At 53.2% G+C, this 12,953-nt stretch overlaps 1 protein-coding gene across 5 annotated transcripts in view; it reads right to left on the bottom strand.

Moving 5' to 3' along the window:
- Window positions 1–12,953, bottom strand: part of Syt7 (synaptotagmin 7) — a 62,254-nt gene that overhangs the window by 30,588 nt on the left and 18,713 nt on the right. For all 5 annotated transcript variants that reach the window (XM_029535169.1, XM_021195222.2, XM_029535179.1 and 2 more), the window contains exons 2-3: window positions 7,417–7,520; window positions 3,183–3,262 (exon numbers count right to left, since the gene is read on the bottom strand). In XM_029535169.1, coding sequence (XP_029391029.1) covers window positions 3,183–3,262; window positions 7,417–7,520 — 184 coding nt within the window. The remainder of the gene's footprint in view (window positions 1–3,182; window positions 3,263–7,416; window positions 7,521–12,953) is intronic.

Genomic DNA, 12,953 nt, shown 5'->3' with positions numbered 1-12,953 from the left:
AGTCCTGTTGCTGGTAGCTGGCCCTGGCTCTCTCTGGCCTCAGATTCCCTTCTAAGATGACTAGTTTTTCTCCCTCTTCCATATTCTCTCCAGTGGCCTAAGATGTCCCTGGGCCTCCTCCTACTTCTGGTGAGGCTGGAATGCAGGGCTTCCATGAGACTGGGTGAACAGAAGGCTCCACTTGAGACAAATAAGGTGAATAGGACAGTTGGGTGAGGCTTCCATATGAAGGAAGTATCCTGGCCCCTGACCTCAGAGAGGGTGTCACCAAGGGTCATCGAGACCCTGGGTTCTGGGGCCTGTGTGAAGGGCCTCTTCTGTTTGTGAAGCCAATGGGACCTGCCCAGCCTTGGGTTCACAGTATACCCTTGGCCTGGCCTGCTAGGAAGTTTGTGCTCTGTCCCTTCCTAAGATGGTGCTTCTGGGTTTAAAAGGGATCCTTACCCTAGTCCACCACCCCTCCTCTGGGTGACTTGTCCTTCTCAGCTGACATGCTGAGAACAAAGGATGGAGGAATTTCTGTGTAGGGAAATAGGGTAGGTGGCAGAATCCTGGGCTCCTGCAGGACATGGCCTGGATGTCCAGACACTACAGACAGCTTGTTAATTTCCTGGGCTCCCAAAGTGACAGGGTTGGGCACTGAGGGAGAGCTGGAGAGATGGCTCAGCAGTTAAGAGCACTGACTGCTCACTGAGGGAGAAAGGTAGCTCCCGGGCCACATTCTAGAGGGGAGCCATGCACGGTGACAGGAATGCTGCTGGGCTAAGAGCCTAGGGAATGAGTCTAGCCTGTGTCCCTGCTTAGGCAAGGTGAAATATGGCTAGGGGCCTGGCGACTCGGGGGCATGCTCCCCTAAGAATCAATTGTTCTCAGGGGAGCTGCTTCTCATGTTACATCCTGACTTTGATGCTCCATCTGAGACACAGGAATGGGGAAGAAAATGAGATAAGAAGCTAGACAGCCACCACAGGGCCCCGAGGAGATGGTGGCCTTGACTCTCCCAGGTGTCTGTCGCTGTCTATAGATACTCTTTGGAAATGTCTCACAGGGGAGTCTCTGCACAAAGGTCAAGCCCAGGCCCTGAGGCAGCTCACAGACTCAGGGGGAGCAGTGGGGGGGGGGAGGGAGGCAGAATAGTCTCCAGTGGAAAACGCTTTCTCTACAAAAGATCTCATGCCCATCAGAGATACCCTTTTGGCTCCACTCTCCAGCAAGCCCTTGTTTGGACGGAGAGCCAGCCCCCGCATGAGGCCTTAAAGGAAGGAAGCAGGTTGGCAGCCTCCCCTTTCCTGCTTCCTCCAGGTCTCCATCCAGTCTAGGCCTGGAGGAGAAGATCCACTCAGCATCGTCCCAGGCTGGCCTCCCACCCTGAGTTCTGGGGCCACTTGGTTTTCTACCATGGTGCTATAAAGAGATGATCTCTCATATAAGAAGGCTGGGAAAACTGGTGCCTTTACTGAAGTCTTAAATGTGTCAGTGGCCATCGGTGTCACCCAAAGGGAGGTGGAGTGTGTCGTGTCTCCCCGACCGAGTTGGCAGTGAACCCCTGGAGGTGTTCATCACTTCAGCGCTTGCTTAGGAAGTCCTAAGCCAGTGGGGAGTTGTGCGATAAGTAAGTTGCCCAGGATGGGGAATGCAAGGACACACATGAGTAGTGGCTTCTATGCCTGGGGCAGCCCGTCAGGTGGAAGGAGGCTCAAGCTGCAGACTTTGGGTCCACAGGGTGTCGGAGGGGCACTGTGCCCTCACTGTGCCTTAGAGAAGGTCCTTTTGGGCCCTGGCTGTAGCCCACTTCCTGCCTTGATGCTTTCCTTTTCCTTGCTGGCTAGAGAACCCTTTCTAGAATGCCTGCCTTGACCTGAGCACCTTGTCTAGGGAGATTATGTTCACCCATCCTCTCCCAGGCTTCAAATAGCCAGGACTGGAGGTGGCCTCCTGCTCCCCCTCACATGATCCTCCTAAATTCCCCCACCTTCAGAAAGCTCTGAGCCTGGGTTCTGCAAACAGCCCCCGAGTCCCACCAGCTCCTGTCTTTGAAGGGCTTGCAACCAAACTCAGCTTCAAAGGCTCCCTGTGGTCTCCTTCTGAGCCTTCCACCCACCCAAGCCCGCAGTTGGCCCACCCTTCTATTCCCCCCCACACACCTCAGACAACCGCCCCATGACTTCTATGAAAGTCCCAAACAGGGTCAGAGTAAGAGATGAAAAAAAGAGGAGGGGCAGGGAGGGATCCCTTGGGAATGGATAGGGGAGCAAGGGGAAGAATGAGAGATGCAGGAGTGCAAGGGTCTGCAGGGGTGCAGGGGAAGGGGCAGTGAAAGTGGTGGGTCTTATGTTGACAGAGGTAGAGGATGGGTAGAGCTGGGGGCTCAGCTTCCAGGCAAAGCCCCTTGGCCAGCAGGCTTGATCCCACCCAGTTTAGAGTGGAAAATGGGCTGGACAAGACTCCCTGTGAAGACCTGGTCTCCATGGAGAGTGAGGGGAAAAAGCTCCATTCTCAGAGCCCGAGCCTAGGTAGGCAGGGCTTCTCTATTGTCCCCTAGTGACTCTCTGCAGAGAGCTGGCCAGCCAAGGTGCTCTTGGTCTATGGACTAGGCTCTTAGATCTCAGCAGAGAACCCTAGGCAGGGTACAATCAGTAGGACTGAAAGGGGGACATGATGCAATAGGAGAGCAGAGTCCCTCCCCATGGGTCAGATTCCCTGGAACTCAGCACTGGGGCTGGCTGGGGTCCTCATGGTTTGTCTCTCACCCTTTCCAAGTTGCCCGGAGAACATGAGTGGAGTGTGAGAAAAGAAACCCAGTCTATGAAGAGGGGGTTCCAAAACCATAAGTAGTAGGGAGGAGGCTAGAGGGCCCAGGGGCCTGCTAGAGTGGGTGGGGACAGTGTATGTGACATTAAGATTGGATGGAAGAATCAGCATGACACGTACAGAGCTGTGTTTGAGAGGCAGCCTTAATGAGGCTGCATGGTCTCTCCAAAGTCTCAGGGTCTGGAGCAGATGCAGAAAGGGGGGGTGGAGTCATCCAGGGTTCGGAGACCAAGGGTGTGGGCATGGCCATGGCCTCAGGGAGTAGGGACAGTACTAGATATGCATGTGGCCAGGTCTGAGGATAGGGAGAAGGGCTTCTCGAATTTGGGCTATCTGTTTGTACCCCCCCAAACTGGCAGCCTGGCACCTACTTGATGGCTTTCTTTTCACCGCGCCCACGCCCCGAGTCTGGCGTGCCCACCGTCTCCAAGGAATTCTTGTAGCGTTTGCCCTGTGGAGACAGTATCAGGGTTACTATTTGGTGTGGGGGGATCTGGACAGTCCCCACCCCAACTCCCCAGAACAGAAGATCCAGAGGTAAGGAGATAGACGAGATATCCACAAACTCCAGAGGGCACCTATCTCATGGCTGGGCCCCGTGTGTGCTCTAGGACCTGTGTCTGCCCACAAGCAATCCTTCATGCCTGACCCTCAGGTATCAGGCCTGTCTGCTTGTCTCCTGGGCCTCTGGCCCAGCTCCCAGAAACACAGTTCCCTCTGCCGTGGACAGACGGCTCTCAGGCGCCTGGCCACGTCACAATGTCCACGTCACCACCCCCAGATGGTGGGGGCGGCATCCTGTAGGGCAAGGTTGGCAGTGGCCGATGATGTGAGTGGTGGGGGCAGGGAGCAGGCCAAGTGCCTGGGCCTGCCAGGGTAGTCGGTCATTGCCTGGGGGTTTTCTTGGGGTCCTCGTGCCCTGGGGCTAGGAGGCAGGGACAGGGCTTCTGTAAGAGATCATTTTGTGAAGAGAGCAGTTTCAGTTCAGAGGTTCCCGAGCTCCGAGGTAGCCCGGCCCCTGGAAAACCCTGAGTTGCTTAGCCCAGTGTGGGCAGGAAAGAATCGGGGCAGGGGTGGGCATCCTGGTCCACCAGTGAAAGGGAGAAAAGCAATGACCAGGTCTGCTGCTGGGAAGGTGAGCACCATTCACCTTCTCCGCTTGGGTTTCTAAATTTAGCTCATGCAGAGCCCAGCCCCATTAACATTCCTGGCTGCTACCAAGCGTCCTCATGAGCACCCCATGGGCCTCGGGTCTGGGCCAGGTCCCAGGATGGTTGCAGGGCAGTTCGAGGAGGCAGGCTGGACAGGAGCCAGGTCTGCTCTGCAGCCCCCTTCACCATCAGGTATTAACTGGCCCTGTCCTAGTAGAGTGGGAACAGACAGAAACACAGACATACAGACACACACGTATGCAAGCGGGCACGTGTCCGCTTCAGCATTTCCTCACGTGCACCAACACTGCAGCCATAACAGTCAATTATTCCATCTTTCCAAACACAGAAGGAGAGCTGCCACGGCCGTGTTCCCACAGGCCCCTGGCAGCTGCATGGCCACGGGAATCTGGGGGAAACTGCGGCAAGGCTCCCAGGAATATGTGGAGTGCAGAGCCCTCCATTTTATGTGCAACACCTCTAAATCTCAGGGCACCTTGATTTAGCCCTAGCAGGTCCACAGTGCCATATGTCACCCTAGCCAAGTCCCCCCGCCCTGACTTCTCTTTACTCCCTCCTGGAATGGTTTGATGTCACCAGGTGGGTCCACTTGAGAAGAGGCTCCTGGTCCCCGACAGCATCTCTTTCTCTTTGTTTATTTGTGTCAGATCTTATACTCTGGCACAAAGCCCCACAAAGGCTTGGCTGTTCACTCTCTAGCACCTAGAGTGGACCAGGTATCTACAGGTGGCCTGCAGCACCAACCTGAAGGGCCCCTCCCATTTCCCCAGCAATGCTGGGCCTTTGGGCCTCAAGCTATTTCCCTGAGCTCAAATCTTCAAATTCAAATACAGAGATGCTGGGTCCTCCAGGGTCACAGAGCTACCCTCCCTCACCTTTCTCTGGTTCTTCTGGTCAGTCATTACTTAGAGATTCAAATCCCAAACAATTCCCAATACTGACTGGGGCCATCAGGGGCTGGGCCACTCTATGGTCACCAAGGGCTATTTTTGGAAGGACCTCAGATAGGAACTGGAGACATGTTCCTCCCCAGCATCTGGGCAGTATGAGGTTGGGCCTTTCTGAGGGGAGCTTTGGAAATCCCTCCACCTTCTCCTTCTTTCAGGTGTTGGCAGGAGACCTTGCCTTAGCTAGCATCCCCTTCCAAGGATGCCCAACTGCCCCCTCCTCAAGACCAGGCAGGGCTGGGGTTGGTGATCTCGATGGCCCAGGACATTTGGGAGAGACCCCTTCCTGCTGACTGCAGTGATTAACTCTGTAGCAGGAGCCAGGGTGCTTGCTATGTGGGACAGGACCCAGCGTAGGACTGGGAGAATTTCGTAGGACAACCCAAATCAAAGAAAACCCTGGTGAGGTCCCAGAGACACTAGGGGCCAAGGGACACTAGCCTGCTTGTGAGGGAGGGGGCTTGCTGGGATGATCTGGGAAAAGCCAGCTAGAGATTAAGGATGTTATTAATGTTTGGAAATAGAATCTGGGCTGTCAAGGTATCGTGTCACTGTTGCTGAGGGGACAGAAGGCCCGGCTGCTGTCTGTGAGGTAGCATTTTTAAAGCTCCTTCCGAAGACCAAGGAAATTGCCTGGGTAAAGAGGAGCTGTCATCAGGGATCCACGGTGCCAGAAGTTTGGGGTGGCATTTCTGGGGCAGGGGGTGGGCACTGAGAAAGTAATGATCTATGAAGAGCAAGTCCAGAGAGACAAGAGTGTGAGCTATAGTCCTAGGAAGAAGGTTCCTGACTGGTCGGGCCAGAGAGGATGCTGGTTCAGAACCTCCCAGGTGCCCAAGGCACTGGGTGCTAGAAGTCCCCACCTACTCTGTGTCATACTCTATTCCCATCGGAGATGAGTGGTGGTGGCATGAGGCCATTTGTACTCTGGGCTTAGAAAGAGTGCCTTCACATGCATACACAAACACAACTCAGACTGGCTCAGTGCTTCTGCAAGGAGTCTAGAACATGGGGCAGACCTCAGTTAAACAGGGGTCTGACAAAACGATAGGCATCCCCTGCTCGGCGCGCGCGCACACACACACACACACACACACACACACACACACGCACACGCACACACTCACCAGATCATACAGCCTTCTTCCTCTGCCTTCAAACACATTCACGAGGTCTAACTACAACAAGGCAACAAGGCACACACCAGGCTGCAGTGTGTGCATAGCAGTCACTTCCGTGGTCTCAGAAGACACTGAACAAAGCCCGACTCCCTCCAGCTCCTGCCTTGGGATTTTGAGGCAGTAGACCAAGGAACAGCGGAGGGCAGGTCGGGCAGGTCACTCACACACCAGTCCACAGCAGGGGACAGGTCACACTCACACAGGGAGCTGAGCCTGTAGTTCTTCCCCTGGGGTGGGAGCCGCCCCAGAATGGAGAGGCCCATCCAGTAAATGAATTTGCCCTCTTGAAGGAATCAAGCCAGGTCGTCTGCTTCTCAGGTTCTCCCCATGGTTCCCTCAGCAGACCTCCAAACCTTTCCCAAAGGTTCCCTTCTTTTCCTACATGAGTGTGGGAAGGGTCTAAGAATCAGCCGGTCCTTATGGTTCCTCCATGGATGCTGCTTCCAGTCACCCCATTCTGAGCTGGAGGTGGGGGTGGGCATAAGGGGAGGGGGGTGCCTGATTCCTGCCTACACCCGGGACTTCTCAGACTTCTATCGAGATCGCTCCCTGAAGCTCTCACAAGTCCTACTGTGCTTCTAGGCAGGGTGAGAGGTAGGACTCAGGCTGAAGTACCCCCCATCCCCCCCAAGGGGTCCTGCGGAGCTGCAACACTTGCCTAGCTGCAGAGTTTGGGTGGAACCGGTGGCTCACGGCTCTCCCTCCCCGAGCCCTCGGGTGATAAATGTCCCTCCTGACAGTCTCGTTACTTATTGATAGCCTAATCCCGCTCGTTAATTCCCCAGCCCTCGTTAAAAATGAAAAGAAGCCGTTTGTGCTTGTACAAACCAGGAGAATCAGGATGGATGTGCAGGCGGCTGGGGGGGTGGGGAGGGGCGGGCAATGCCTTCTCATTGGTTAGAAGGCTATGTGTCTGGGCCACGCCCACTGGGGAGCGTGGGGAGGGAAAAGAGGGATGCGACTCACCAGGGATCAGGGGCCTCAATTCTTAGTCTGTGCGTGTGTGCCTGCAGTTATTTATGCATGAGGTGGGGCATGTGAGCACACGCTCCTCTGTAGTGCTCTGCAAGTGTATCCCCCGGTGTATGCCTCCCGGGTGTAAAAGGATGTATGGGACCTGAACCCAGGTAAAGAAAGGGGGTGAGTATGTGCAAGCTTGTGGTGTGAAGTTCTGTGCACATGTCCCTGACTGAACAGACAGGTCTTCTGATTAGCCAGTCTTTAGAATTCATTAACCAGTGATTGCAGTATGGCCGATGCAGAGTCAGGCCCGGGCCCCAAAGGGTCTCCCAACAAGAGCCTCACCAGTTTGCGCTGACACCAGTGGCACAGGCCGCAGAGGACGATAGTGACGCTAAGGCTGACGGTGAGGATTGCAGAGACCAGCAGGACATCGCGGGTGGGCGCCCCTGAGGAGGACACACACAGTCAGAGCTTTATGGGCTGGAGCCACTCTCTATCCTCGAGCCCCTAGAACACTCCCCCTCCCCCACCCCTTCTTTCTGGCACTACCCATTCCCAGCGTTGCTTTTTCTCCCAGTCTGAACTCAGGAAGTCCCTCCCTGCTAGGCGCCTCAGCTTCATCAGTACAAATGGAAGAAATACATAGCTTGGTGACTCTATCTGTGCCACTCTCAAGAGGACACATGTGCCCCTTGGGTTCATCGGTGATTCTAGAAGAGCCACTGCTTCTGTGTGGTCTTTTTGTGCTTCCATGTGTCACACCTAATTCTGAACAGCAAACGGGCCCAAAGGATATCTGCCTTCTGAGCACCTTCAGACTCCCTTAAGAGCTTGCCCAAGACTCAACAGTGACATGCGTAATGAGAAGGGAGTATCTGGAATGTTCTGCCCACATTAACTCAACTTTCCGTGGGTTGGAAGCCCTCTCCTGGCCTCAGTTCCATCCTAACCCCCAGGGTTGCTTCCTGCCTTCTCATCCCCATGGGCTCCAGCCTCCTCAGTATTATTTGTTAGGACATAGAAGCTCACAAAAACCACTTAAAGCTTCCACTGTATGCATTCTGGGGTCTCCTACTTTAGGGGTGGCGAGCCATGGTGAGAGGAAAAACCAGGTTTCTGCTCAGATCCTGTTCCTTAACTCCGTGGCTCAGTTTTCTCCTCTGGAAATGCATATTTAACAGCCTCCCCTGTCTTCCTCACAGGGGGTTGTAAACATTAGTCCAAAACAAATGTACAGAATGCAAAACCTGGACCAAAAATGACCATGTGGGGGAGTGAACAGAGAAAAAAAGCAACAAGGAGCACACATGAGCTCTAAATATGTGTGCACGGGGATGTGTCCTAAATCAAGAGGATGCAGTTTATTTACAGAGGAGCCTGCCTGGGATTCTCGTTGCCAGTGATTGTGGTAATTAAGGGTTGACGATATCTGTCTGGTCCTGGTTCCTGTGGTTTTAACTTCTGCCTCTCTTCTCCTCTGGGTCACTTGTATGGAGGCCTCACAGAGGCGGCCATTCTCGGCTCTCAGACCCCTAGGCTCCCTCCCACCCCTTGCAGCACCCTGGGGAGCCTATTTACTACCCATTCTTTCTAGAAGGCTGTTTGAGTCAAATCAACTTCTGAGAGCTCCCAGGACAGGTCGCCCTCACACAGCCTTCACCAGCCCCCTGCCTGCCAGCCTACGAAGTCCACTCCTGTACCAACTGTTCATTCCAAATCATGGGCAACCCCCAATGTGCAGCAGTGAGCTCTGGCCACGGACAAGCCCGGATGTCTGGGACCTCAGTGTCATATATGTGAAAGAGTTGACCTTTCCTAACTCAGAGGTACTTCACCTATAGGGACAACATCATCCTCATGACAGCAAATGAGATAAATGTTATAAATTAGTTTCCATTTATAGAGAGGGTAACTGAGGCTTACAGGGCTTGGACATTATGTTCAGTTTCTCAGCTAGTGGATGAGAACTGATGTTCAAGCCCAGACAGTCCGGCTCAGAGTCCATACTCTTTGCCTTGGATATTGGTTTGTGGTTGTCAAAGGGTGCTCTTTGGAACACCTAGTGCTCCCTGGACTCTTTTGGGGGGACTGCAGAGGTAGATTCTGAGCAGGGAAGGCTGAAGCCCTCTTCAATCAAATCAGCGCCATTTCCCTTGGCTTTACATCTTGGGCTTTTGTAGAAAATTACATTTGAAGAAGGGGATGCTGAGCAAAGTTGAATCCTTCTGGAATGGTGGCTCAAGGGTCTCCTGCAGCGTGGATGCTATTATCTTTCAAGAAGCCGACCCCTCCCCCACAAGATCTCTCAGACCCCTCAGCATCCTTTGCACAGCCCTTGAAGGCAGAGTGAAACAAATGCTTGCCATTACAGATTGCACTGATGTTGGAAATAAAAGTGACAAGACGTCCTTGGCCAGCATGCCCTCAAGTGCTGTTACCATCAAGGGGCACAAGCGTGTTCTCGCCTGCCAGCCAGAAGAAATCATTCCCGGAGGATGGAGTCACTGTGTCCCTGGGCTGCAAGGGACCTTGGAAGTCACAGAGTCAGGCCCCATGATGCATGATCCCCTCTGGATAGCCCTGGTGGTGACAGGGAGCTGTTCCTGCAGGAGGCTGGCTCTCCTGCAGACACCACTGAGAAGGCTGCTGAGGCTTGTGCTCAGTCCAATCTGTCTCCCTGGAACCCGCAGCCGCAGTCCCCAGCCTGCCCTAGGGCTGCTCTGCCACATGACAGGCCTCTGAATCCCTGCTGACAGTTCTCATGTCCCCTTCAAGTCTTCTCCAGGCAAAGCCGCCCTAGCTCTTTCTATCCCTTCCTCAGAAGACATGCATGGTTTCAAGTCCCCTTAACGTCAGCACATTATCATTTGAGGAAAGAAATGTTGCAGCCCTAGTCAGCCTATGCCCAGAGCGGAGTTCCACGACCTCTCCTTGGGCAGAGGAGACATCCCGGGTCCCAGGGGTGAGACAAAGACAAGGGCAGACAGATGACATTGGGAGACCTGGGAGGCAGGGCAAACCAGGAGCTAAGCAGAACCAGCCTGTTGGGCCAACTGTAGGGGTGTGCAGGGAGGGCGGGATGGGCTCAGGAATGATGCTGCCCCTCTGCCCAGCCCTGTGTTGGACAAGTCACCACATGGGAACTCAGCGTTCAATCAAACTGAGTTCTGCCTCCCTGTCCATAGCACCCCCAAGCAAACCTGAAAGAAAGGGGGCCCAGCTGCCCATGCATTGAACTCTCTAGTAGATCAACTCCTGTGGGGTAGAGATTGGTTCCTTCCGTAACCTCATTCCATCATGGAGGGTGAAACCCGGTATACAATAGGTGTTCAATAAATACCATTTGGAAGAATCAATGAAGAAGACTCCCAGGCTTCTAGGAGTAAGACTAGCTCTGGGAGGCTGCCATTTATTAAGCACCCACTGTGTACTACACTTCAGGACCTGTGAAGACAGAGGCTGTCAGTGCTATACTCACTCCAGTATCCTTGGTGACACACAAAGACGTGCTCAGTAAATATTTGTTGAATGTGTTCAATGCCTGCATATGTTATCTCATTTGTCACCCAAACAAGATAGAAGGGAAGAGATGGGAGAGGCGTCAATGACAGTCTCAGAGCCTCTCTCTTCTACACACACACACACAGACACACACACACACACACAGACACACACACACACACACAGACACACACACACACACACACACGGGCATCCACGCACATTCTGAACCAGGACCCTGTTTATTCTTTCTCCGAACCAAAATTTGCCCTACAAACCCATGAGTTGCCAAGATCCCGATGAAGACACCTCCATGAAGCCTTCCTTAATCTGCCTAATGAGAATTGATGTCATTGGCTTCAGTGGTTCCATTATGCTGTGCCTGCAACATCCTTTAGAGTGTAGTGATTAAACTGTGGCTCTAGAATCAGAGTTCTGGGCTCAAATTTTGGCTCAGACTCATCTTAGCCACGTGACCTAATCCCTGCATGCCTTGGTTTCTCTACCTGTGAGCCAGGGCTAATAATAGCACCGTTTTCCTTGGACTACTGAGAGACTAACAGGAATTAGCACAAATAATGTGCTTAGCACAGTGCCTGACATAGAGTAAGCAGTAAGTGCTGGCTATTATCATAGCATTACTGCATTGTGCCCTGGACCAAAGATATCTGGGGCAGGGAGCTGGGCTCACTGAGAAGTGAATGAAACACCAAATGGGTCCATTCTCATTTCTCCCCAGGTCAGCAGAGGCCAAGGGTCACATTTTATTGGGTTCTTTGCATGCTATCTACCCCCCTGCCCCGGGATGTAGCCCTGTAGAAGCTTAACGACAGCAGACATCAGTGGGTGCTTCTGGAATCGAAGGAGAAGGGCTGGGACACGGGAGATGTGGGGCAGGGGCAACAGCTGGAAGCCAGGCTGGGCCTCAGGTGTGAACTGCAGACCCAGTGCAGTCCTTGGTAAAGCTTTGGTTCCACTGCCTCTCATCTCCTCAGCAAGCCATGATTTATGGATGAACAGAATCAAACAGGACTGTGGGCTGCTGGGATGCCCTGGGGAAGCTGCTTGAGAGGCAAGTGGACTTCTGAGGGCAAGCTCACTGGCTGCCTGGTAGGGGGAGGGCAGGTATATGCACAAAGAACACAGATACAGGCACTGTAGATCTCTCATGTACACCCATGACACAAAGACTCACCTCTGACACAGACACTCATCCTTACACACACATATGCATGTGTACACATGGCCCGGTACATGGCAGATGCATGGCCTACTCTATCACTCCTGAGGCCTGGGCTTTCAGGTGCTTCATCTGGCCTGGAATTCTCACTCCTGAGTTGTTTGTCATTTGTCCACTCACATAGTCTCCTCCTTCCTTCCGAGGTACAGCAGAGGAGGTATTGTAAGGCTTCCTGGAAGCTCATGATCTGGGCTCAATCCTGAGGCCCATCTTAGTCCACATGCATAATCCATGCAAGGCCCACAGTAGGTCTCAGTGTTCTCCCTTCCAATGTTGGACGTCAGTCCTGCACTCTCCTGGTGTGGTGCTGTCAGGACTCAATGACAGCTAACATTCATTGGGGACACCTAGTGTGACAGATACCACACCAGGGAGTTTGTGCATACAATCTCTAGAACCTACTTAATATCCCCAACTGAAGAGAAGAAGCAGAGGCCTGGGGAACCAACATCCTTGAGCCTGTGATTTCCCATCCTGCTACTGTGACCTTCCATAAGTGAATGGATGACAGGAGATATGCTTTACTGTACTGTCTGGCCACACCCATTTCCCTCCTTCCCACATGCACCCAAGCCAGACATTTCATGCCTGGGAGGCTTTGCATGATGCGTTAGTTAGTTAGGTTTCCATTGTTGTGATCACGGCAATGACCAAAATCAATGTGAGGAGGAAAAGGTCTACTCCATCAGTGAAGGAAGTCAGGGGAAGAACACAAGCAAGGAAGGAAACACAAGGTAGGAACGGAAGCAGAAGCCATGGATGCATGCTGCTTCCAGGTTTACTCCTCCTGGCTAGCTCAGTTTGCTTTCTTATGCACCACAGGACCATCTGCCCAGGGGTGGCACCACCCACAGTGGGCTGGGCCCTCACACAGCAATCATTAATTAAGAAAATGCTCTATTGACTTGCCTACATGCAATCTGAATGGAGGCATTTTCTTAAGATTACCTCTTCCTAGATATGTCTAGGTTCGTGTCAAGTTGATTGGATGGTTGGTACTTGCAGTCTTTTCTTCAAGGCACCTGACCAAACATGCTCTTTATGCCTCCCATAAGCCTACATTCACTTCTTCTTTCCTTCTTCCCTTCCTTCCTTCCTTCCTTCCTCCCTCCCTCCCTCCCTCCCTCCCTCCCTCCCT

The sequence above is a fragment of the Mus pahari genome, chromosome 1 (genome assembly GCF_900095145.1).
Source record: "Mus pahari chromosome 1, PAHARI_EIJ_v1.1, whole genome shotgun sequence".
Taxonomy (NCBI): Eukaryota; Metazoa; Chordata; class Mammalia; order Rodentia; family Muridae; genus Mus; species Mus pahari.
This window is presented reverse-complemented; position numbering and strand designations above follow the sequence as displayed.